Genomic DNA, 23,115 nt, shown 5'->3' with positions numbered 1-23,115 from the left:
GTTTAGGGGTAGGGGCTGTGTGTGTGTGTGTGTGTGTGTGTGTGTGTGTGTGTGTGTGTGTGTGTGTGTGTGTGTGTGTGTGTGTGTGTGTGTGTGTGATGGGTAGGTTTAGGGGTAGGGGCAGTGTGTGTGTGTGTGTGTGTGTGTGTGATGGGTAGGTTTAGGGGTAGGGGCAGTGTGTGTGTGTGTGTGTGTGTGTGTGTGTCTGTGTGGTGGGTAGGTTTAGGGGTAGGGGCAGTGTGTGTGTGTGTGTGTGTGTGTGTGTGTGTGTGTGTGTGTGTGTGTGTGATGGGTAGGTTTAGGGGTAGGGGCAGTGTGTGTGAGAGATGGGTAGGTTTAGGGGCAGGGGCAGTGTAAGGGGATAGAAAATACACTTTGTACGGTTTAAAAACCATTACGCCTATGGAATGTCCTCACATTTCACAAAAACAAACGTGTGTGTGTGTGGGGCGCATGGATTTACACCAGTATTTCAGTTCTGCTGATCCAAAAAGGATAGACATTTCAGTTAAATTAGTTTTTGATTGATATTTCGACTCCAGTCCAATTTTCTACATTAAAATGCTCTTTTTTTCATTTGGGCTAGTTAAATTCTTTTCGGGCTACCAAAATCTCAAGAGTACCTGCCCGAAAGGCTACCAGGCATTTTGAAATGTTGCGAGCCCTGCTCTATCCGTGTGCCAAACCTCATAACGTTCCCGCAGGCGTTTCTATGGGCTGCCATAGACTCGAGCAGAAGAAGAAGAAGAAGAAGAAGAAGAAGGCCCGTCATGAACGCCTCACCCCCAGATCTGCGAAGGGCCCGTCGTAGAGCGCCAGCTGGGCCACGCGGCAGCGGTCTCTGTTGGCCAGGGTCTGTGGGGTGCTGTATCCGCCACGGAGAGCGTTTTCCTCCGCCAGCAAACCCTCCAGCTCTGGCGTGGCGCCGCCGGTCACCAGCGTCCGGATCAGAGTCAGAATGTTATCATTGAAGTACGTCTGAGAGAAAGACACAGGCATTAGAGGCGCTGGAGGCCGAGGGACGTCCGGTGTTTGAGTGAGACTCACAGCACTCATCAGGGAATCCAACACACTGACAGCAAACGCCGTCCCACAGGCGAAGGGTTGTGTGAGATACAGCTCCGTGTCGGGGTCGTCGTCATCATCCTGGTCCAGAAACTGCACGTTTGAGTCGTTCACTGCACACACACACACACACACACACACACACTGATTGTTAGGAATGTAATTATTTATTATTATTCAAGAATATTCACAGGAAATAACAGGACAGCTCAGGGTCAAAAATGAACACTTTTTAGAGTAACCTGCCTGGAACGTTATTAGAAGAACAACAGCATTAAAAGGAAATTATGAATCCTTTCTAGAGTCTAATAAAACCTGCCGAAAATAAGTGATCATGAGTCATGTTTCACCACAAAATTAAACTAAGAGAAAAACATTTAAAATACATTGCTCAAAGATTAATTCATTCTCATTACTTTTCCAGTTACAAGTCAGAAATTTTAGACTGTATGTATTTATGCATGTATGTGTGTATATATATATATATATATATATATATGTGTGTATGTATTTATGCATATATGTATGTATGTATGTATTTATGCATATATATATATATATATTATATATATGTATATATATATATACACACACACGTATGCATGCATTTATGTATATATGCGTGTATTTATGCGTGTATGTGTGTATTTATGCGTGTATGTGTGTATTTATGTGTGTATTTATGCGTGTATGTGTGTATTTATGTGTGTATTTATGCGTGTATGTGTGTATTTATGTGTGTATTTATGCGTGTATGTGTGTATTTATGTGTGTATTTATGCGTGTATGTGTGTAGTTATGCGTGTATTTATGCGTGTATGTGTGTATTTATGTGTGTATTTATGCGTGTATGTGTGTAGTTATGCGTGTATGTGTGTATTTATGCGTGTATTTATGCGTGTATGTGTGTATTTATGCGTGTATGTGTGTAGTTATGCGTGTATGTGTGTATTTATGCGTGTATGTGTGTAGTTATGCGTGTATGTGTGTATTTATGCGTGTATTTATGCGTGTATGTGTGTATTTATGTGTGTATTTGTGTGTATTTATGCGTGTATGTGTGTATTTATGTGTGTATTTATGCGTGTATGTGTGTAGTTATGCGTGTATGTGTGTATTTATGCGTGTATTTATGCGTGTATGTGTGTATTTATGCGTGTATGTGTGTATTTATGCGTGTATGTGTGTATTTATGTGTGTATTTATGCGTGTATGTGTGTATTTATGTGTGTATTTATGCGTGTATGTGTGTATTTATGTGTGTATTTATGCGTGTATGTGTGTATTTATGCGTGTATGTGTGTATTTATGCGTGTATGTGTGTATTTGTGTGTATTTATGCGTGTATGTGTGTATTTATGCGTGTATGTGTGTATTTATGCGTGTATGTGTGTATTTATGTGTGTATTTATGCGTGTATGTGTGTATTTATGCGTGTATGTGTGTATTTATGTGTGTATTTATGCGTGTATGTGTGTATTTATGCGTGTATGTGTGTATTTATGTGTGTATTTATGCGTGTATGTGTGTATTTATGTGTGTATTTATGCGTGTATGTATGCGTGTATGTGTGTATTTATGTGTGTATTTATGCGTGTATGTGTGTATTTATGTGTGTATTTATGCGTGTATGTGTGTAGTTATGCGTGTATTTATGCGTGTATGTGTGTATTTATGTGTGTATTTATGCGTGTATGTGTGTAGTTATGCGTGTATGCGTGTATTTATGCGTGTATGTGTGTATTTATGCGTGTATGTGTGTAGTTATGCGTGTATGTGTGTATTTATGTGTGTATTTATGCGTGTATGTATGCGTGTATGTGTGTATTTATGTGTGTATTTATGCGTGTATTTATGCGTGTATGTGTGTATTTATGCGTGTATGTGTGTATTTATGCGTGTATGTGTGTATTTATGTGTGTATTTATGCGTGTATGTGTGTATTTATGTGTGTATTTATGCGTGTATGTGTGTATTTATGTGTGTATTTATGCGTGTATGTGTGTATTTATGCGTGTATGTGTGTATTTATGCGTGTATGTGTGTATTTGTGTGTATTTATGCGTGTATGTGTGTATTTATGCGTGTATGTGTGTATTTATGCGTGTATGTGTGTATTTATGTGTGTATTTATGCGTGTATGTGTGTATTTATGCGTGTATGTGTGTATTTATGTGTGTATTTATGCGTGTATGTGTGTATTTATGCGTGTATGTGTGTATTTATGTGTGTATTTATGCGTGTATGTGTGTATTTATGTGTGTATTTATGCGTGTATGTATGCGTGTATGTGTGTATTTATGTGTGTATTTATGCGTGTATGTGTGTATTTATGTGTGTATTTATGCGTGTATGTGTGTAGTTATGCGTGTATTTATGCGTGTATGTGTGTATTTATGTGTGTATTTATGCGTGTATGTGTGTAGTTATGCGTGTATGCGTGTATTTATGCGTGTATGTGTGTATTTATGCGTGTATGTGTGTAGTTATGCGTGTATGTGTGTATTTATGTGTGTATTTATGCGTGTATGTGTGTATTTATGTGTGTATTTATGCGTGTATGTGTGTATTTATGTGTGTATTTATGCGTGTATGTGTGTATTTATGTGTGTATTTATGCGTGTGTGTGTGTATTTATGTGTGTATTTATGCGTGTATGTGTGTATTTATGTGTGTATTTATGCGTGTATGTGTGTAGTTATGCGTGTATTTATGCGTGTATGTGTGTATTTATGTGTGTATTTATGCGTGTATGTGTGTAGTTATGCGTGTATGTGTGTATTTATGCGTGTATTTATGCGTGTATGTGTGTATTTATGCGTGTATGTGTGTAGTTATGCGTGTATGTGTGTATTTATGCGTGTATGTGTGTAGTTATGCGTGTATGTGTGTATTTATGCGTGTATTTATGCGTGTATGTGTGTATTTATGTGTGTATGTGTGTATTTATGCGTGTATGTGTGTATTTATGTGTGTATTTATGCGTGTATGTGTGTAGTTATGCGTGTATGTGTGTATTTATGCGTGTATTTATGCGTGTATGTGTGTATTTATGCGTGTATGTGTGTATTTATGCGTGTATGTGTGTATTTATGCGTGTATGTGTGTATTTATGTGTGTATTTATGCGTGTATGTGTGTATTTATGTGTGTATTTATGCGTGTATGTGTGTATTTATGTGTGTATTTATGCGTGTATGTGTGTATTTATGCGTGTATGTGTGTATTTATGCGTGTATGTGTGTATTTGTGTGTATTTATGCGTGTATGTGTGTATTTATGCGTGTATGTGTGTATTTATGCGTGTATGTGTGTATTTATGTGTGTATTTATGCGTGTATGTGTGTATTTATGCGTGTATGTGTGTATTTATGCGTGTATGTGTGTATTTATGCGTGTATGTGTGTATTTATGCGTGTATGTGTGTATTTATGTGTGTATTTATGCGTGTATGTGTGTATTTATGTGTGTATTTATGCGTGTATGTATGCGTGTATGTGTGTATTTATGTGTGTATTTATGCGTGTATGTGTGTATTTATGTGTGTATTTATGCGTGTATGTGTGTAGTTATGCGTGTATTTATGCGTGTATGTGTGTATTTATGTGTGTATTTATGCGTGTATGTGTGTAGTTATGCGTGTATGTGTGTATTTATGCGTGTATTTATGCGTGTATGTGTGTATTTATGCGTGTATGTGTGTAGTTATGCGTTTATGTGTGTATTTATGCGTGTATGTGTGTATTTATGCGTGTATGTGTGTATTTATGCGTGTATGTGTGTATTTATGCGTGTATGTGTGTATTTGTGTGTATTTATGCGTGTATGTGTATTTATGTGTGTATTTATGTGTGTATTTATGCGTGTATGTGTGTATTTATGCGTGTATGTGTGTATTTATGCGTGTATGTGTGTATTTATGCGTGTATGTGTGTATTTATGCGTGTATTTATGCGTGTATGTGTGTATTTATGCGTGTATGTGTGTATTTATGCGTCTATGTGTGTATTTATGTGTGTATTTATGCGTGTATGTGTGTATTTATGCGTCTATGTATGTATGTATGTACTCCCTCTGGTGCTCTTTGTGATTTTTATGAAAAGTTGTATATTTTAGTTTTTTATTTAATATTTTGTATTTTAGGGCATTTTATGGTACTAAATTATATTTATTTACGCTGTATTTATGATCAAATGATTCACTTTTTGATCATGGACCTGAAAATGACATTTCCATCTTAAACTGGTAAATGTTGAATGTTTTGGAGCACAGACTGAAGTTTGATCTCTTCTCAAAGACGACACTTGGCGAATTATTGCTGAAGAGATTTTTTTTAAGTGGACATAATTACAGAATTTTACGTTTATTGTTATGGAAAGCTGTTTGAGTTTTCCTATAGCTCAAACAGTAGAGCATGGCGCTAGCAATGCCAAGGTCATGGGTTCGATTCCCAGGGAAAGCAAGAATTGACAAAATGTAAAAATGTGTACCTTGAATGCAATGCAAGTCGCTTTGGATAAAAGCGTCTGCCAAATGCATAAAAAAAAAAAAAATGCTCAAACATACCATTTAAAATTTTTATATGAAATATAGATTTTCTAAAACTGCAAGAAAATCGAGACCATAAATCTAAAGTTGTGTTCCAAATTTGAGATTTTGTTAGGCGCAGTACCAAAAGTTTCCACTTAATGAAATCTGTCTCCCATTAATTTCCAATACACACTTTTTTGACCACAATGAGTACGTGTGACTTTTTTTTCCAGGACCATTTAACGTTTTTTAATCATGTCTATGATTTTTTTTGTGCGTGTTCCAATAGTAAGTGCCAAAACCTTTACCAAAACGTAATGACCGAAGAGCACCTGAGGGATATATAATATAATATTTAAAAAACTATGCTAAATGCAGTTTCATGGTCAGTAATAAAAATAAAAATAAACATTTATGGCCAGAAAATATTGTCAATTCTTTGGCAGAAGTGGCAGGAAGTTCATTTTGGACCCTGAACTCATGCGTTTCCTGTCTGAGACTCAGAAACAGAATGACCCATTCTTTTTAAAAGACGATTCATTCCCAGTTTGACCACACAAAAGCACACAGGAGTCACAGCATGCGACAGTCACACACAGCGCTCATGCCAACACCCTCATAAAGCAACAGAGCCTCGAAAGAAAAGCTGAAGCACTGACGAAACTAAAGGAATGAAGTCCAGAGGATGAGAAATCAAGCGTGTCTTTCAGGTGAGCCGCCCGTCAGCGGGTCTTACCCAGCTCAGTTATCATGGGGATGTTGTTTCCGCTGCTCTTGTCCTGGCTCAGAGAAACCAGGGGCAGCAACTTGTCTGTTTTAGCTATCAGCATAAAACAACCGGTTACCATAGCAGCGTTACCAGAAACTCGCTTCACAAGGACTTTAGCAACTTACCAAAACCACACCTTACTAAAACTGCCCAGGTTCCCATTTAACATCAACTGATATTAATAAATGCATTGTTAGTTCATGTTAATATTATTTAATGGACCTGAACGAACACAAACTTTTTTATTAAAGGTGCACTATGTAACATTTTTGCAGTAAAATATCCAAACACCACTAGGCCAGTGTTTTATATTTTGTTCAGTTGAGTACTTACAATATCCCAAATGTTTCCAACTATTTGGAAATCGTGAGATGCTATTTTAACCAATGAACCGGGAAAAAAACATCCATCAACATGATTTCTGCCCGATTCTTTAACCGGTTGTGAGCTAAATACCACATGTCCCAAGAGTCTGCGCTCAAACGAGGCGTCATCAAACTACGCCTTTGTTTTGAATAGACGACCTCTAGCGGACGGAGAAATTACATAGTGCACCTTTAACCAGAGGTGGACAAAGTACACAACTCCATTACTCGAGTAAAAGTAAAAGTACCACTGGTCAAATATTACTCTGTTACAAGTGAAAGTTGTTAAGAACTATGTTTACTTAAGTAAAAGTACAGAAGTACTTGCTTTTAAAAATACTTAAGTATCAAAAGTAGATTTCCTTTTTTATGTCAATGCATTGATTATTGTTGCATTGTTGTATAAATGCACACTATGCCATGGTGGTTTAAGCCAGTCAGTGATGCTCCATGCGACCACCTTAAACTAATTTAAATACTTAAAAGTTACAAAGCTTTTTACAAAGCTGCTGTCACTTTAAGGCAGAATGCACAAATCCTACACACTGATACAGATCCGATATTCCCCCAACTGTTTACGTTCACTTAAGACATAACTTTGTTTAAGTGAATACTTTCCAAAATGAAAATTGACATTTTGTGTGTATTGGTCTGTTTAAGTGCGAAAAACACACACAAAAGAAAGCTCTATTCAGTATTCATGCTCTGGTATCTCAGAGGCACAACAAAAAACAGACTGAACTGAGCTCTTTCATCATGCTTTTTCAGATTCATCCATATGTCTATGCTTCTCTTTCTCCCATACATTTACATTTTGCAAAAAACAAAAAAAAAACACTTTTAAAGAAGAAGAAAAAAATCATCCACTGACTTGCAAAGCTGCTACAGAAACGACTTATGACTTTGAGAACCTTGATAGAAATGTAGTGGAGTAAAAAGTACGATATTTGTCTTTCAAATGTAGTGAAGTTAAAGTAAAATTTTCCCTAAAAAAAGAATACTTAAGTAAAGTACAGATACTCAAAAAGTGTACTTAAGTACAGTACTCAAGTAAATGTACTTCGTTACTGTCCACCTCTGCCTTTAACTATAATTAAAGCTGTAGTCTGTAAGTTTTGCCTCTGTCGCCATCTCTGTTTGAAACCTGTAATTGCAGTTATTTGTTGAATTATCATCATTATGTGAGTTGTGCATTGGCGGCTCCTCAAGCCTTGTTTATATACTCGACGCAAAAATGGCATCATCGCGAAGTGGGCGGCTGTGCGAGACCCCATTTTGTGTGGCGGTGTGCAGCATATTTTTAAGTAACTTTTGGCGTGGATCCGCATCTGAAGATGCACGAGTTTGAGGCGAATCTAGCCGAGCATGACGTCTCATCACACCGGCCGCCAGTTTGCCATACAAATGAGTTGCTTATATTTACAAAATGAGAATAGAAAAGCATAAATAAGCCCTTTTATTGAAAATAAAGCTGCATCTTTAATAAGAATTAGGGCTGTGCGATATTGAAGAAATATGCGATATCCTTGTTAAATAATGCGATACTGCTTTAAGTGTGTAAAATCTATTTCTTTCCCCAACTGATATCTTTCACTTAAAGCATAACCGACTGTGTTGACATGAATACTCATCAAGACAGACATTTGACATAACTGTGTGTGTATTTGACAGTTCGAGTGTGTAACAAGACACGGAAAAAGAACGGCTTGTGCGCACGTTTCGGTGTGTGTGTCAGACAGCACGAGACTGCAAGGAGTTGTTTTTCGCAAGTTATTGCATTTAATAACTCTTTTTCACGTCAAGCAAGTCACATAAGTAACAGTCATGTGCTCAGTCTATTCTCTGCTGTGTGCATCGACCTAAAACATACACTTTTCACAATGTTGAAGTAGCCTATTTAAATCATTCAGATATTGCGTGCCCTTGCGATATGTACATTTGCGATATTCCGATAATTTCGATATATTGCGCAGGCCTAATAAGAATGTTCACAAAAACTAAATGAAAATGTTTAGTGAAATTAGGAAATATCTAAGAGATGGTTATTTTAGTTGTATACTTGTGTGCATACATTTTGTTGTAATTGAGTAATAATCTCAAGGTTTACTGAGTTTTACATGATTCTTTTGTAGTGTGGTTTTCGGTGAAGTGTACTAAAATTAATATCGTCACCTGTGTACATTAGCCCACTTCTTTCCTGATGGTTTATAGAACAATGACTCCGAGTCGCCCTCAGTCGTTTCAAAGAGCAAACGCAGTCGGCGGAGGCGAAAGTATAAACAAGGCTTCAGCGCGGATCACTCCCGGCGCTATGGGCGGGCCTTAGGGGGCCGGGCCCGCCCACAGAGCTCCTGTGCCCCCCCTCCATCAAATTTATATTTAAAAATTATTTAAAAAATAATAATAATTTACGTGTAGTATTTATATATTTATTGATGTGTGTATTTAAGTGTAATATTTGACTCATAATCTTATTTAAAAAAACACCCGCGAAGTTTGACTGATTGTTTACAAAAAAGGGGTTTCCCGCTGACCCTCTAACGGCAGCATCTCGGTAAAGTTATAGCGAAGTGATGTGCGCTCGGTTTTGCCTAAGCTAGCTAGCCAGGTTAAATGTAAATTAATCGTGAAAGTGAAAATATTAAAATATGGATATACGAAGCTTTTTCAAATCGTCAGCTTCTGGAGGGAAGAAACTGACACCTGTGGCGCCTGAAACACCTGCTACAACGACAGAAGGTGGTGGAGCCTCGGCTAGCAGCACCAGTCATGATCCAAGCTATGGTTTTTTTTTTTTATGAGATTCCACTCCCAAAAACGTCGACTTCAGCTGTATTAAGAACGTGAGTAGGGCAGTTGGTTTTATTACTCTTCTTAAGTTGCACCAGCTGTGGTGTAAATTATGCATTTGACACTAGCCGTGTTTACATTACCCTTCAAATTGCGCAAATTGAAATTGCGAATTGAAAATATTTCGAAATAGTTTTTTATCGATATTTAGATAATGGCGCAAAACAGCTGCGCAAATCTGTAATGGAAACGCAGCTACTGATATGCTATATGTGTGTGAGTGTGTCGTAGTTGATTATGCATGGTTGATTTAATACTTAACTTGAGATTTGTGACTATTAAGCTGTTATTAGGAAGTTGGCTTATAGCATGCTGTGTTCACGGAACAATGCAGACCAAGGCTATAACTGTAACATGATATCTTCAGTAACCGAAATATGAGTGGGCAATAGGCTAATTGTAGTTAGGATATTGAAATCGCCGTGAAACTGTTGTAGCAATAGTTGGTTGTTGTCCTATAGAAAAATGTATTGGATGTCATAATTAGGCCCCCCCAAGAATATTAAATGCCCGTCCATTGATTTGTTTCTGCCTCCGGCTCTGGCGTGGATGAATCTCATGTTTTGAGGAGTGTGTGTTGCTGACCGGTGTGTGTACTGTACTTCAGAATCACAGATTCTACGTCTTGGAAGTGCAACCAAAATAAGGATTTTCAGCGGAAAATGTCATCTGAACAAGTAACTTTTTTTAAACAATAAAATTGCGCGACCAACTATGATTAAACCTAACGATCCCTTCGCTCATTTCATATCAAACTGCAAAAGATTATTATTGTTATACTTTATTCTCATAATGTTAATGTTAAAGGGATAGTTCACCCAAAAATGAAAATTAGCCCATGATTTACTCCTCCTCAAGTCATCCGAGGTGTGTATGACATTCTTCTGTCAGACGAATAAAATCGGAGTTATATTACAAAAGTCCAGGCTAATCCAAGCTTTATAATAGCAGTAATAGTTGCTCTGTTTTTGAAGTCCATAAAAAAAGTCTTTTTTATGGACTTCAAAGTCTGCACTGGCTGCCAATAGCTGCTCGCATCAAATTCAAGGCACTGGTGCTCGCCTTCAAAGCATCCACTGGCTCTGCACCAATATACCTAAACTCGCTCGTTCAGACTTACACACCCTCCAGGAACTTACGTTCTGCTAGTGAACGAGGCCTTGTGGTGCCATAGAGAGGCATGAAATCGCTCTCACCGAGCTTTTCCTGGACCGTTCCCACCTGATGGAATGACCTGCCGATCTCAATTTGTGCGGCTGAGTCTGTAGCCATTTTCAAAAAACACCTAAAGACGCATCTCTTCCAGCAGCACCTGACCAATCAAGAATAGCACTTATCATTCTATTCATTTTCTGTCTGTCTAATTTATAAAAAAAAAAAATTTTTTAACCTGTCCTGTGTGTTCTGAGCTAGATTAACTGAGACTTGCTACAGCACTTGCATACTGTTGCCCTTGACTGTTCTAGTTGCTTCTTTTGCTCTCATTTGTAAGTCGCTTTGGATAAAAGCGTCTGCTAAATGACTAAATGTAAATGTAAAAAGTGCATCTGTCCATCATATAACTGCTCCACACGACTCTGGGGTGTTAATAAAGGCCTTCTGAAGCAAATCGACGCGTTTGTGTAAGAAAAATATCCATATTTAAAAATGTATACATTTTTTTCTATGGCTCTGCATCAGCCGTCCCCGCGCCATCACTTCCGGCGAATAAGGTCAAAATACCGGCGCGATCATAGATATATACATAGATGCCTCATTAGTGCCTGCGCGGATCGGTCGAATGAGGCATCTACGTTTATAAATCTTTGATTGTGCCAGTATTTTGACCTTATTCGCCGGAAGTTATGGCGCTGGGAAAACTAGATGACATTCGTCTGATAAGAGGTTAAAAAAAAAAAAAAAAATGTGTCTTAAGACATCAGTGTGTCGCCACGAGCCGCAGGGTTTAATATGGATTAATATGTCTGTGTTTTTACTCTCATTGCTCTCATACGCTAAAATATCCCCATTGACATCATTATACGACTATCACACTGTTAAAAATCTTCATTTGTTTTCTACTGAAGAAACAAACACACCTAGATCTCTGATGCCCTGGGGGTGAGCAGATCAACATAAACATTTAGTTTTTGGGTGAACTATCCCTTTAACATCCGTATTGCGTGACTGTATTTAGTGTGTATTTTAGCATAACCTGTAGATTTCAGTTTCTAATCTTTAGCTTTTGACTACGGGTGAATCTCCAGTTGTCACACATGATGTCGTTTGGACTTTCTGGATTACAATCCACCATCAAAATGATGTTTAATAATTCCAGCTGCTGTGGGAAAAGGCTATAAATGATCCGCCACCTGCAGCATCCTCACATGCGATAGACTCCTCCTTCATTTACACAGACGTCACGTAATGACACACACACACATGTATGGTTATGTACTTGCTCAGTTTGATTCTGGATCATTTTTAACCAACAAAAAAAAAAAGTTACAGACTGCAGCTTTAACAAAGATTAATAAATCCTGTAACAAATGTATGGCTCATTGTTAGTTAATTTTAGTAAGTGTTAGAGAGTTTTTTTAGCATTTGGAAACATGCTGCATTTATTTGATATAAAATAGTGAAATATTTTTACTATTTAAAATAAGTGTTCTCTATGTGAATATATAGTAAATTGTGATTTATTCCTATGGTCAAAACTGAATTTATCATCATTACTCCAGTCTTCAGTGTCACATGACCTTCCAGACTAAAGACATGATTATCATATAAGTAGAAATTATGACACAAAAAGTCAAAATTACCACTTAAAAAGAAGAAAAAAAATGACATACGAAGTCGAAATTATGACTCGAATCGAAATTAATTGAAATTATTACGTCAATTTCGACTGTCATAATTTCGAATAAGTGTGTCATAATTCAAAATAATGAGGATAAAAGTCAAGATTTGTCTCATAATTAATGATTCTGGCCTTAGATAAAAGTCTCTTCTGCTCACCAAAGCTGCAAAAATACAGTTAAAATTGTGAAATATTATTATAATGTAAATCATCTGTTGTCTATGTGAATATACAGTAAAGTGTCATTTATTCCTGTGATCTTCAGCATCATTACTCCAGTCTTCAGTGTCACATGACCCTTCACTAATCATTCTCATATGAGGATCTGATGATCAACACACATTTATGATTATTATCAGTGTTGAAAACTGCCACATTTTGTTTCTCAGGATTCTTTGATGAACAGAAAGTTCAAAAGCATTTATCTGAAATAGAATCTTTTGTAACGTTATAAATGGCACTTTTGCTGAATTTAAAGGCTCCTCGCGGAGAAGAAGTGTGTCTCACCGAGCTCAGTGATGATGGGAATGTTTGCTCCTGTGGTTATGGACGCCTGCCGGACCAGACCGTGGACAGGACTGTTCTCCGGAGAGGAGCGATCCATCCCAGGAGGAGTGAAGCCTGGAGCAGGAACAGAAGAGAGTTATCGTTATTATAGGATTCTGAACTGCCTAACACGAGTCGCCAGTAATTCCAGTCTCACTTCCTGCTCAACCTATAGACCTTATGTAGCCCATGCATTTACACTGTGTGCAGAATTATTAGGCACGTTGATTTTTTTTTTTCAGGCACATTTGACCAATTTCAAACCACAGTAATCCTAATAACTACTATTAATTTAGTATTTAATAATGTATAAGTGATATATAATTGTTCATGAAGGCTGGAAATGAAAATCACCTTATATTCAAGTGTGCAGAATTATTAGGCATGTTTTCTTTTACAGATTAATTGAACCAAAAAAGAGATTTAACTCAGACTGAAAAGGCAAAAAGTATTAAATGCCCATGAGAAGGATGCAATACTAATGCAATACTAGACATTGCAGTTAAGGCATGACCATTGGACAGTGAAATGCTCGTTGGGTCAGCAGGATCTGACAAAAACAGGTGGCGGAGAAAAGACACCTGTTAACTGCATAAGAATTAAGGTGAAGAATTAAGTGTGAAACCATCAGGAACCCTTTAGTCTCCAGCGCCACCATTTTCCAGAGCTGAACCTACCTGGAGTCTCCAGAAGTGAAGGTGTCAGGATCTCAGAGACTTAAAGGATTAGTTCACTTTTAAATCAACTTTTGCTGATAATTTACTCACCCCCATGTCATCCAAGATGTTCATGTCTTTCTTTCTAAAGTCGAAAAGGAATTAAGTTTTTTGATGAAAACATTCCAGGATTTTTCTTCATATAATGGACTTCAATGGGCTCCAAACGGTTCAAGGTCCAAATGACAGTTTCAGTGCAGCTTCAAAGGGCTTTAAACGACACCAGATGATGAATAAGGGTCTTATCTAGCGAAACCATCAGTTTCTGAGAGAAACCCAGCAGTATTTATGCTAATATTTTACCTGTTAACAGACGAACGTGATCATCTCTGAGCTCAGCCATAACTTCCACTAAGTGAGGTCAAAATACGAGCCTGGTCCTAGATGTATACGTAGATTCCTCATTAGCGCATGCACGGATCAGTAGAATGAGGCATCTACGATCGATATATATCTATGACCACGCTCGTATTTGACCTCACTTAGCGGAAGTTATGGCGGAGCTCAAAGATGATCACGTTCGTCTGATAACAGGTAAAATATTAGCATAAATACTGCTGGGTTTCTCACAGAAACTGATGGTTTGTCTAGATAAGACCCTTATTCATCGTCTGGTGTCGTTTAAAGCCCTTTGAAGCTGCACTGAAACTGACATTTGGACCTTTAACCGTTTGGAGCCCATTGAAGTCCATTATATGGAGAAAAATCCTGGAAAGTTTTCATCAAAAAACTTAATTTCTTTTCGACTGCAGAAGGAAAGACATGGACATCTTGGATGGAATGGGGGTGAGTAAATTATCAGCAAAAGTTTATCTAAAAGTGAACTAACCCTTTAAATTAGGTCAAGAATCCTAAAAAATGACCCCCACTAGATAAGAATCACAAGCTGAAGTGTTGTAAAATACATGAAGAAGGTTTTTTTATAGGCTTTATGGACAGATAGGTTGAGAGTGACTCTTGAAGGACCAGCACCACATCCTCTAGTACCACTGTTTGAAGAATTCATCTTCCAGAATCTGGCAGTACGTTTTGGGAGTTCATTTTTAGTCCATCTCTGCAAAACGGACTTCAGGATGGACTAAAATGAACTCCCAAAACGTACTGCCAGATTCTGGAAGATGAATTCTCTCTTCAGATCCTATGAGGGACGTCATGGACAACAAGTCCATATTTTTTTACAGTCTATGGTTTCCACCACAGAAAAGATTAAAACGTTTACATCTTGCAATTCTGACTTTTTATATAAATAGAGATATAAAGTAAGAGTTGAGAGATATAGTGAGAATTGTGTGATATAAAGTTATCGGTACCTAACACTTTAGAATAATGGACATTAGTTAACATGAACTAATAATGAACTGCACTTATAAAGCATTTCTTTATCTTCGTTAATGTTAATTTACTAATGCATTATTAAAAACTTGTTAACATTAATTAATGCACTGTGAACTAACATGAAGAGCTGGATTTTTTTAACTAACGTTAACAAAGATGAACAAATACAGTAAATGAACTGCTCATGGTTAGTTAATACATTAACTAATGTTAACTAATGACCATTATTCTAAAGTGTTACCAAGTTATCTTTTAAATGTTTTATTTTGTAGCAGAAACGAGCTTCCACACTTATCTGATATAGTCCATTGATGCAAAAGAGTTGTGTGAAGATGGAGATGGTGGTCTTGAACAGAGAATAATTCCAATAAAATAAAATAAAAATCCAATCTGAATCCAACATCCCGAAAAGAAAAGTTACACCTTTCCATCCTCGAGATCCACAAGGCAAAGTAATGGCCCAGTTCATGAATGGAAATCCTCTTTTGACCTCCAGACAGTGACTGAAGTCATATAAACCTTACTGAGTCTCCAAATCAACACTCAAAGTGGCTTGTGTTAACACAGGTGAGCCATGCTTCCTCTGCCCAACACATCTGACTTGCTCTGCCCCTCACCTGTGTGTAAACCACTCACTCCAGCACCCTAGCGCCTCTGCTGGTGAGTAGTAGTGGTACACTCATTAAGAGAGAACATGCTAACGGCCTAATGCTGCGTTCACACCGAACACGAATAAAGAGTCAAATTCACATAGTTGGACACTTGAACATTTTGAATCCACTCGCGCATCCACAGCGAATTGGACGTGTTTAAAGCAAAATAGATGCGCGTTAATGCGCTCCAGAAGAAATATGTCATAAAACACCACTCTGCCTTTTCATTTACATAAAAAAAATATTAAACATTAATAGCCACACACATGTGGTTCAGGCAACGCATACCTGGATTATCTTCACTGCATGTATATTTATAACAAACGAAATATAAAACACAGCCATGCCTCTTTTCACTTACATTTAAAAACAAATATTAAACACATTAATATGTGGTTCAGACAATAAGTGTGCATATGTATGATTATCACTGTAATAAGATTAAATATGACATAAAACACACATGTTCAACTCCACACACACCAGATCACATGTTCAGCTCCACACACACCAGATCACATGATCAACTCCACACACACCAGATCACATGATCAACTCCACACACACCAGATCACATGTTCAGCTCCACACACACCAGATCACATGTTCAACTCCACACACACCAGATCACATGTTCAACTCCACACACACCAGATCACATGTTCAACTCCACACACACCAGATCACATGTTCAACTCCACACACACCAGATCACATGTTCAACTACACACACACCAGATCACATGTTCAACTCCACACACACCAGATCACATGTTCAACTCCACACACACCAGATCACATGTTCAACTCCACACACCCCAGATCACATGTTCAGCTCCACACACACCAGATCACATGTTCAACTCCACACACACACCAGATCACATGTTCAACTCCACACACACCAGATCACATGTTCAACTCCACACACACACCAGATCACATGTTCAACTCCGCAAACGCCAGATCACATGTTCAACTCCACACACACCAGATCACATGTTCAACTCCACACACCCCAGATCACATGTTCAACTCCACACACACCAGATCACATGTTCAACTCCACACACACCAGATCACATGTTCAACTCCACACACACACCAGATCACATGTTCAACTCCACACACACCAGATCACATGTTCAGCTCCACACACACCAGATCACATGTTCAACTCCACACACACCAGATCACATGTTCAACTCCACACACACCAGATCACATGTTCAACTCCACACACACCAGATCACATGTTCAAATCCACACACACCAGATCACATGTTCAACTCCACACACACCAGATCACATGTTCAACTCCACACACCCCAGATCACATGTTCAACTCCACACACACCAGATCACATGTTCAACTCCACACACCCCAGATCACATGTTCAACTCCACACACACCAGATCACATGTTCAGCTCCACACACACCAGATCACATGTTCAACTCCACACACACCAGATCACATGTTCAAATCCACACACACCAGATCACATGTTCAACTCCACACACACCAGATCACATGTTCAACTCCACACACGCCAGATCACATGTTCAGCTCCACACACACCAGATCACATGTTCAACTCCACACACACCAGATCACATGTTCAAATCCACACACACCAGATCACATGTTCAACTCCACACACACCAGATCACATGTTCAAATCCACACACGCCAGATCACATGTTCAACTCCACACACACCAGATCACATGTTCAAATCCACACACGCCAGATCACATGTTCAGCTCCACACACACCAGATCACATGTTCAGCTCCACACACACCAGATCACATGTTCAACTCCACACACACCAGATCACATGTTCAAATCCACACACACCAGATCACATGTTCAACTCCACACACACCAGATCACATGTTCAAATCCACACACGCCAGATCACATGTTCAACTCCACACACACCAGATCACATGTTCAAATCCACACACGCCAGATCACATGTTCAACTCCACACACACCAGATCACATGTTCAAATCCACACACGCCAGATCACATGTTCAAATCCACACACACCAGATCACATGTTCAACTCCACACACACCAGATCACATGTTCAACTCCACACACACCAGATCACATGTTCAAATCCACACACACACCAGATCACATGTTCAAATCCACACACCCCTGATCACATGTTCCAATAGGCGCTCTCTTTATAAATAAACCACAGATCTGAGCTTTAAACAACTACATTCTCACCTGAAAAAGTCTTAAAACTACATTTTGTGACACAATAACAGTAGTATTTTTAAATTATGTGGGGTTTCTCATCCGCTATTGACTTATATTAGTGTATCACCACGTGACAGCAGCGAGCTGGCTCCTGATTGGTAAACGCGCCGCAAATTGACGCCAAAGTTCAGATTTTTCAACTCTGGTGTCAGATGTGAATTCACTTCAAACGCATGAATGCACAAAAAACACCACTCGTATTACGTGCATATCACGCAAGACACTCAATTTGTGTCCTTCGCGCGAACTGGATGCGCGAATGAGGTGAAATCGTGTCCACCGCGCTGCGCTAAATGCGTCAATTGCGCTGCAGGCCTGCAGTCGCGCGTCAACGCGTCTTTACATTGACTTAACATGGAAATCACTCGCTCCAGACGCTCTATTCGCGTTTGGTGTGAACACAGCATAAAGCTGAGGCCACACTAAAAGATTTTTAAACTCTCTAAGAGTTTCAAAATGTGAGAGACCACAAACATGACGATAAGAAATCATAGATTTACCCGTGTTGTTCCTCGAGTGTGTGGAGTGCTGCGATGTGACCAGGAAAGCACAGCACACACTAACAGATCCCATTCACAAACAACAGAGTCCCTTCTGTGAAATCTCTCGCATCAAACGTGACTTTAAAATAAACAAACATGGCGGACGACCGGCAAGAAGAAATTGCGCTTACAGTGTACAGACTGCTTTTTACAGAACATTAGCGGGGGAGGAAAGGAAAATGTTTAGATGGAGTCATGGAGACACTGTGAAGCTGAAATTCAGATATGCAAATGAGCGTTTGGTTTTCCACCAATCAAAACAGACTTTGAGTCATCTGACCAATCAAGGCAGAGCAGCTCTCCGAAAGTTTAGACAGAGAGACTGAATCCTTGATTGAACCGTTTCAGACACTGTGAGAAAAGAGCTGATGCTGCAATCATTATTATGAGAAAATTACAATGTTTAAGGGCTTGAACCGAGCGGCTCCTCCCGCAGTTTCTCTTGAAGCCGATACTGAAGTGACTTAAACTGCAGTTCATGGACTGGCCACTAGAGGAGCAGAATCTCATTGAGCTCATGTTAAAATGGCCAACTTTACAGCAGAACAACACATGTTTACAGTCTGGGACACATTTGCTTTTGGTCTGTACGGCTAATTTTGCCCTTCATGACGACTGTGAGGGGGGGAATTTATTTATAACTCATTCGTTTACATTATATAAAGCCTTAAAGTTCTGCATAATTAAGGGCGTGGCCACTTTGAGTGACAGGTGGATTGCCGTTTGTCTGCTGTCTGTTAGTCATCACCTCAGCTTAGCTCCGCCCACATCCCGCCTCTTTGCCCATTTTCTGTTATCCGGGAGTGACGAGCTGACAAGATGGCGACGGCCAGCTCGACCCAACTTTATGCTTCAAAACTGCTCTTCAGATCCTATGAGTGACATCACGGACACTACTCCATGCTTTTTTTACAGTCTATGGCTTGAATGCATGAAAACATTGCAGGAGACTCCAAAACAAAAATCAAGTGAATTTATGCTTCAAATAAGAAAGCCAGTGGGGTCAGAAAAATGATCTTGTTTTCTCTGAATCCAACTCCACTGTCAGATATTTGTTCTTGTTTAAATCATAACCACATCTGGTACATTCAACACCGCCATCTGGAAAACTCACTATCTTAAGTCATTTTGCACCTCAAGTAAATTCTATTTTATAATAGTTGTATTTGATGTACATATGTAATGGAAAACAGTGATTTTTTTTGCATTGTCCCAGTGGGCCGGTCCTGCCGTTACCTTGAGAGTTGGCCTGCAGAAGTCCAATACTGTCATCAAACAGCATGGACTTGATGTTGAGAGACGCCAGAATACATTCCTTATCCTGCAGAGAGGCGTCGTCGATATTGTTCTGATTGGCCGACAGGATGACGCACATGTCACACAAGTTGATGTTGACGGCTCTCAGATCGGCCCGGCTCAGTGGAGTGCCCTGAACGAGTGACACGCATCAGAAACACTGAAGCGCTGATCATCGGTTTAACAGAGAGAGACGTCCACTCACGGGTAAGATGGAGACTTTGGGGAAGTTGTGTAGCGTCTCCCACTCTCTCTTCAGGTACTCCAGAGAGCCCACGAACACGATGGGCTTCAGCTCGTGATAGTGGAAGTTACTGGCTCTCAGAGGCATCACCAGGTTACGCAGACCAATCAGGGCCGACTTCACGTCCCCAAATATACAAACCACCACGTGACCGCTCAGAACGGTCATCGCCGCCTCGCTCCGCGTCTGAGAGAGAAGAACAGACAAATAAGATTAACAACACTAAAAAACACTGTTATTAACCAAAACTATGTTCATTGAGATTAATCAAAGGACAACTCCTGTGAAAAATGAACCTAGGGGTAATTAACACACGGTTACTGAGTAGATCGCTCTCTGGGATGTGTTTTCATGAAAATCGAATGTAAAGAGTTTTATCTCTAAAAACAGATTAGCTTATAACGCTAGTATATGCGGCATAGAATAAGTCAAATTAAATCGCTAGTTAATACCACTAACAAGGCTCAAAATAGCCTCACACTAACACGCTAGCATAATGAGGGTCCCTACATGCAAACCGAAGCATTGAGAACTGTGTAAGTGTACAAACAGTTTAATAAGAAGATACTTTATAAAGACAGAACATTACGCGAATACAGACAGGAGCCATCTTGGAAAACAGTCGAGCCACGAACGCTGTGCTAAGTGATGAACTGTGACTTGGAATCTCATATGGTCCGTTGTTTCCGGAAGAAAGCACTGAACGCAACAGAGAAAATAAATAAATAAAAACTGAACGCAACAGAGACTAGCGCTCCCACAGGACACACACTAAAGAGATGGCGGATTATTCAACCGTGGCTCGACTTGTCCAGACTGTTTTCCAAGATGGCTGCTGTCTGTATACGCGTAATGTTCTGTCTTTATAAAGTATCTTCTTATTAAACTGTTTGTACACTTACACAGTTCTCAATGCTTCGGTTTGCATGTAGGGACCCTCATTATGCTAGCGTGTTAGTGTGAGGCTATTTTGAGCCTTGTTAGTGGTATTAACCAGCGATTTAATTTGACTTATTCTATGCCGCATATACTAGCGTTATAAGCTAATCTGTTTTTAGAGATAAAACTCTTTACATTCGATTTTCATGAAAACACATCCCAGAGAGCGATCTACTCGTTAACCATGTGTTAATTACCCCTAGGTTCATTTTTCACAGGAGTTGTCCTTTAACTAACTGAAAATAGCTAAAATAGTTAAAGTTGACATCTTTAAAGTATAAAACTGACAAAAATTACTCAAATTAAAATGGAAAATATACAAATACAATCCATTTAAATATTAATAAATACTAGGGGTGTAACGGTACACGTATTCGCACCGAACCGTTTCGGCACAGGGCTTTCGGTTCGGTGCGCTTGTGTACCGAACGGTTACAAATGCAATCTTTAACAGTTCACACTCGGCTTGTTTTAAGCAAGGAACACACTTCAATCCTAGTTCCCACTCGAACATATTAAGTATTCAGTCCATTTTATCACGAAATTCAAACGATAAATGCGGTTTTGACGCTCTTTAATGTGACGACTGATCACTGTAGGCGTGTGAACGCGATCATCTCTTCCTAAAGAATAAACATGAATTAATATCTTAAGGTATGTCGAGGATACATTAACACTGAAGCGTATCATATGTGGTGTAATCGCTCAATCAGTGTTTCAACTGCGGAAAGACGTCAATATTAAAACAGATTGTAAACAATGTCATGTTGCATCACATTTACCTCAGTCAGAAGTCCTTCAGTGTCCACAGCTGGAGAAATCAACTCTTTCGCTAAACATATGACCTTTATTAGCCGTTATATTCATTATATTCTACTGAACCTGTTAGTGATGTCTTGATTATTTCATGTATGTTTAAATAAACCTGTCATGAAAATGACACTCACTGTGCATAAATGATTATATTTCAACAACAAATTGGAGAAAAAACATAATTTTAGAAATTAGATTTAGAAATGTATGCAAAAACAGCCTTATGTGAAGCTTATGAGTGTTGATTATTATACCTAAAAATAAATAGCAACTGAATTTAGGCTAATAGTTTGGGCTCTGTTGTTAACCTTTAAAATCAATGTGCAAGTAAGGGCTCCCTATATAGTTTACACAGCAAAACTTTTAGTTATAATTTAATTACTTTAAGGACAGACACTTTTTTTTTCAGTAAACCACTGTTTAATAAAAATAGGTAAAAAGCAATTTTGTAAAACTGCTGTACCGAACCCGTCAGTTTTGTGTACCGTTACACCCCTAATAAATACTATAATACAATATAAAATATGCCACTATAACACTGATCCGATTGTCTCTTACCAGGAGGACCTTCTCTATGTCTTTTGATGGACACCAGTGAAACATTCCCGTAGAATCATATTTCTTTATGTTCTCATCCATTGTTTCCATCTGATCGTGTCCTGGGACCAGCAACGGGTCATGCCTGAAATCCACAAGCCACAAAAAAACATTGGAAAGTGAACATTGGCCGTGTTCCATTTGGTACAAGATCAATGACACGCTTTAGTCTTTCTAAATCAGACATTAGTAGGGAATGAATTGGATGGTGGTGATGGAGAGCGGGCCGTGGCGGAGCTCTGGGGTCTCAGGGACGTTTGATTTGCCCATTAAAGAGGTGAAGGTTTCAGCAGGCTGTCAGAGAGCTTTCCCATCCGTCAGCCGCAGCCGGCTGTTGTGACTTTATTTTCAATCTGTCTCCCCTCCATCATTAGGCCATTAGAGGCTGAGCTGAGCTCTAGACGGCTCTCTTCACTTCCTCCAGCTCTCTGTCCATCAAATTTAATGCACACGTGACAGCAGAACCGCACGGTCAGCGGGCGAACAGAGACGCCACACCACGGGCATCAGCTCACCTTCAAACCGGTTACACACAACTGTGCCACATCACAAACACACACTTCCTGTCCTGACGCGCATTCATGGGTTCAGAGTTGAAACATTTAAAAAGATAACTGCACTAATATTCTGTGTTCATCTGATTTCCTGTATAAAGAATGCATCATCAATAAGGTGTATATTGAATTTGGTCTTTTAGTATCACTGTCTGACTGCATTAACACTGACTACAGACCTAGT

The 23,115-nt window shown here is 38.9% G+C and overlaps 1 protein-coding gene across 1 annotated transcript in view; it reads right to left on the bottom strand.

Annotated features, from left to right (window-relative positions):
* The window catches only part of kcnma1b (potassium large conductance calcium-activated channel, subfamily M, alpha member 1b), a 195,746-nt gene that overhangs the window by 15,904 nt on the left and 156,727 nt on the right, over positions 1-23,115 (bottom strand). Inside the window, 6 exon segments of the mRNA XM_079846150.1 lie at positions 784-978; positions 1,048-1,178; positions 12,925-13,038; positions 19,725-19,917; positions 19,990-20,214; positions 22,339-22,462. Of these exon segments, the coding sequence (XP_079702276.1) occupies positions 784-978; positions 1,048-1,178; positions 12,925-13,038; positions 19,725-19,917; positions 19,990-20,214; positions 22,339-22,462 (982 nt within the window).

This window comes from Gobio gobio, assembly GCF_949357685.1.
Source record: "Gobio gobio genome assembly, chromosome: 20".
Taxonomy (NCBI): Eukaryota; Metazoa; Chordata; class Actinopteri; order Cypriniformes; family Gobionidae; genus Gobio; species Gobio gobio.
Note: the sequence above shows the minus strand (reverse complement) of the source record. Positions and strands in the feature narration are given on the sequence as shown.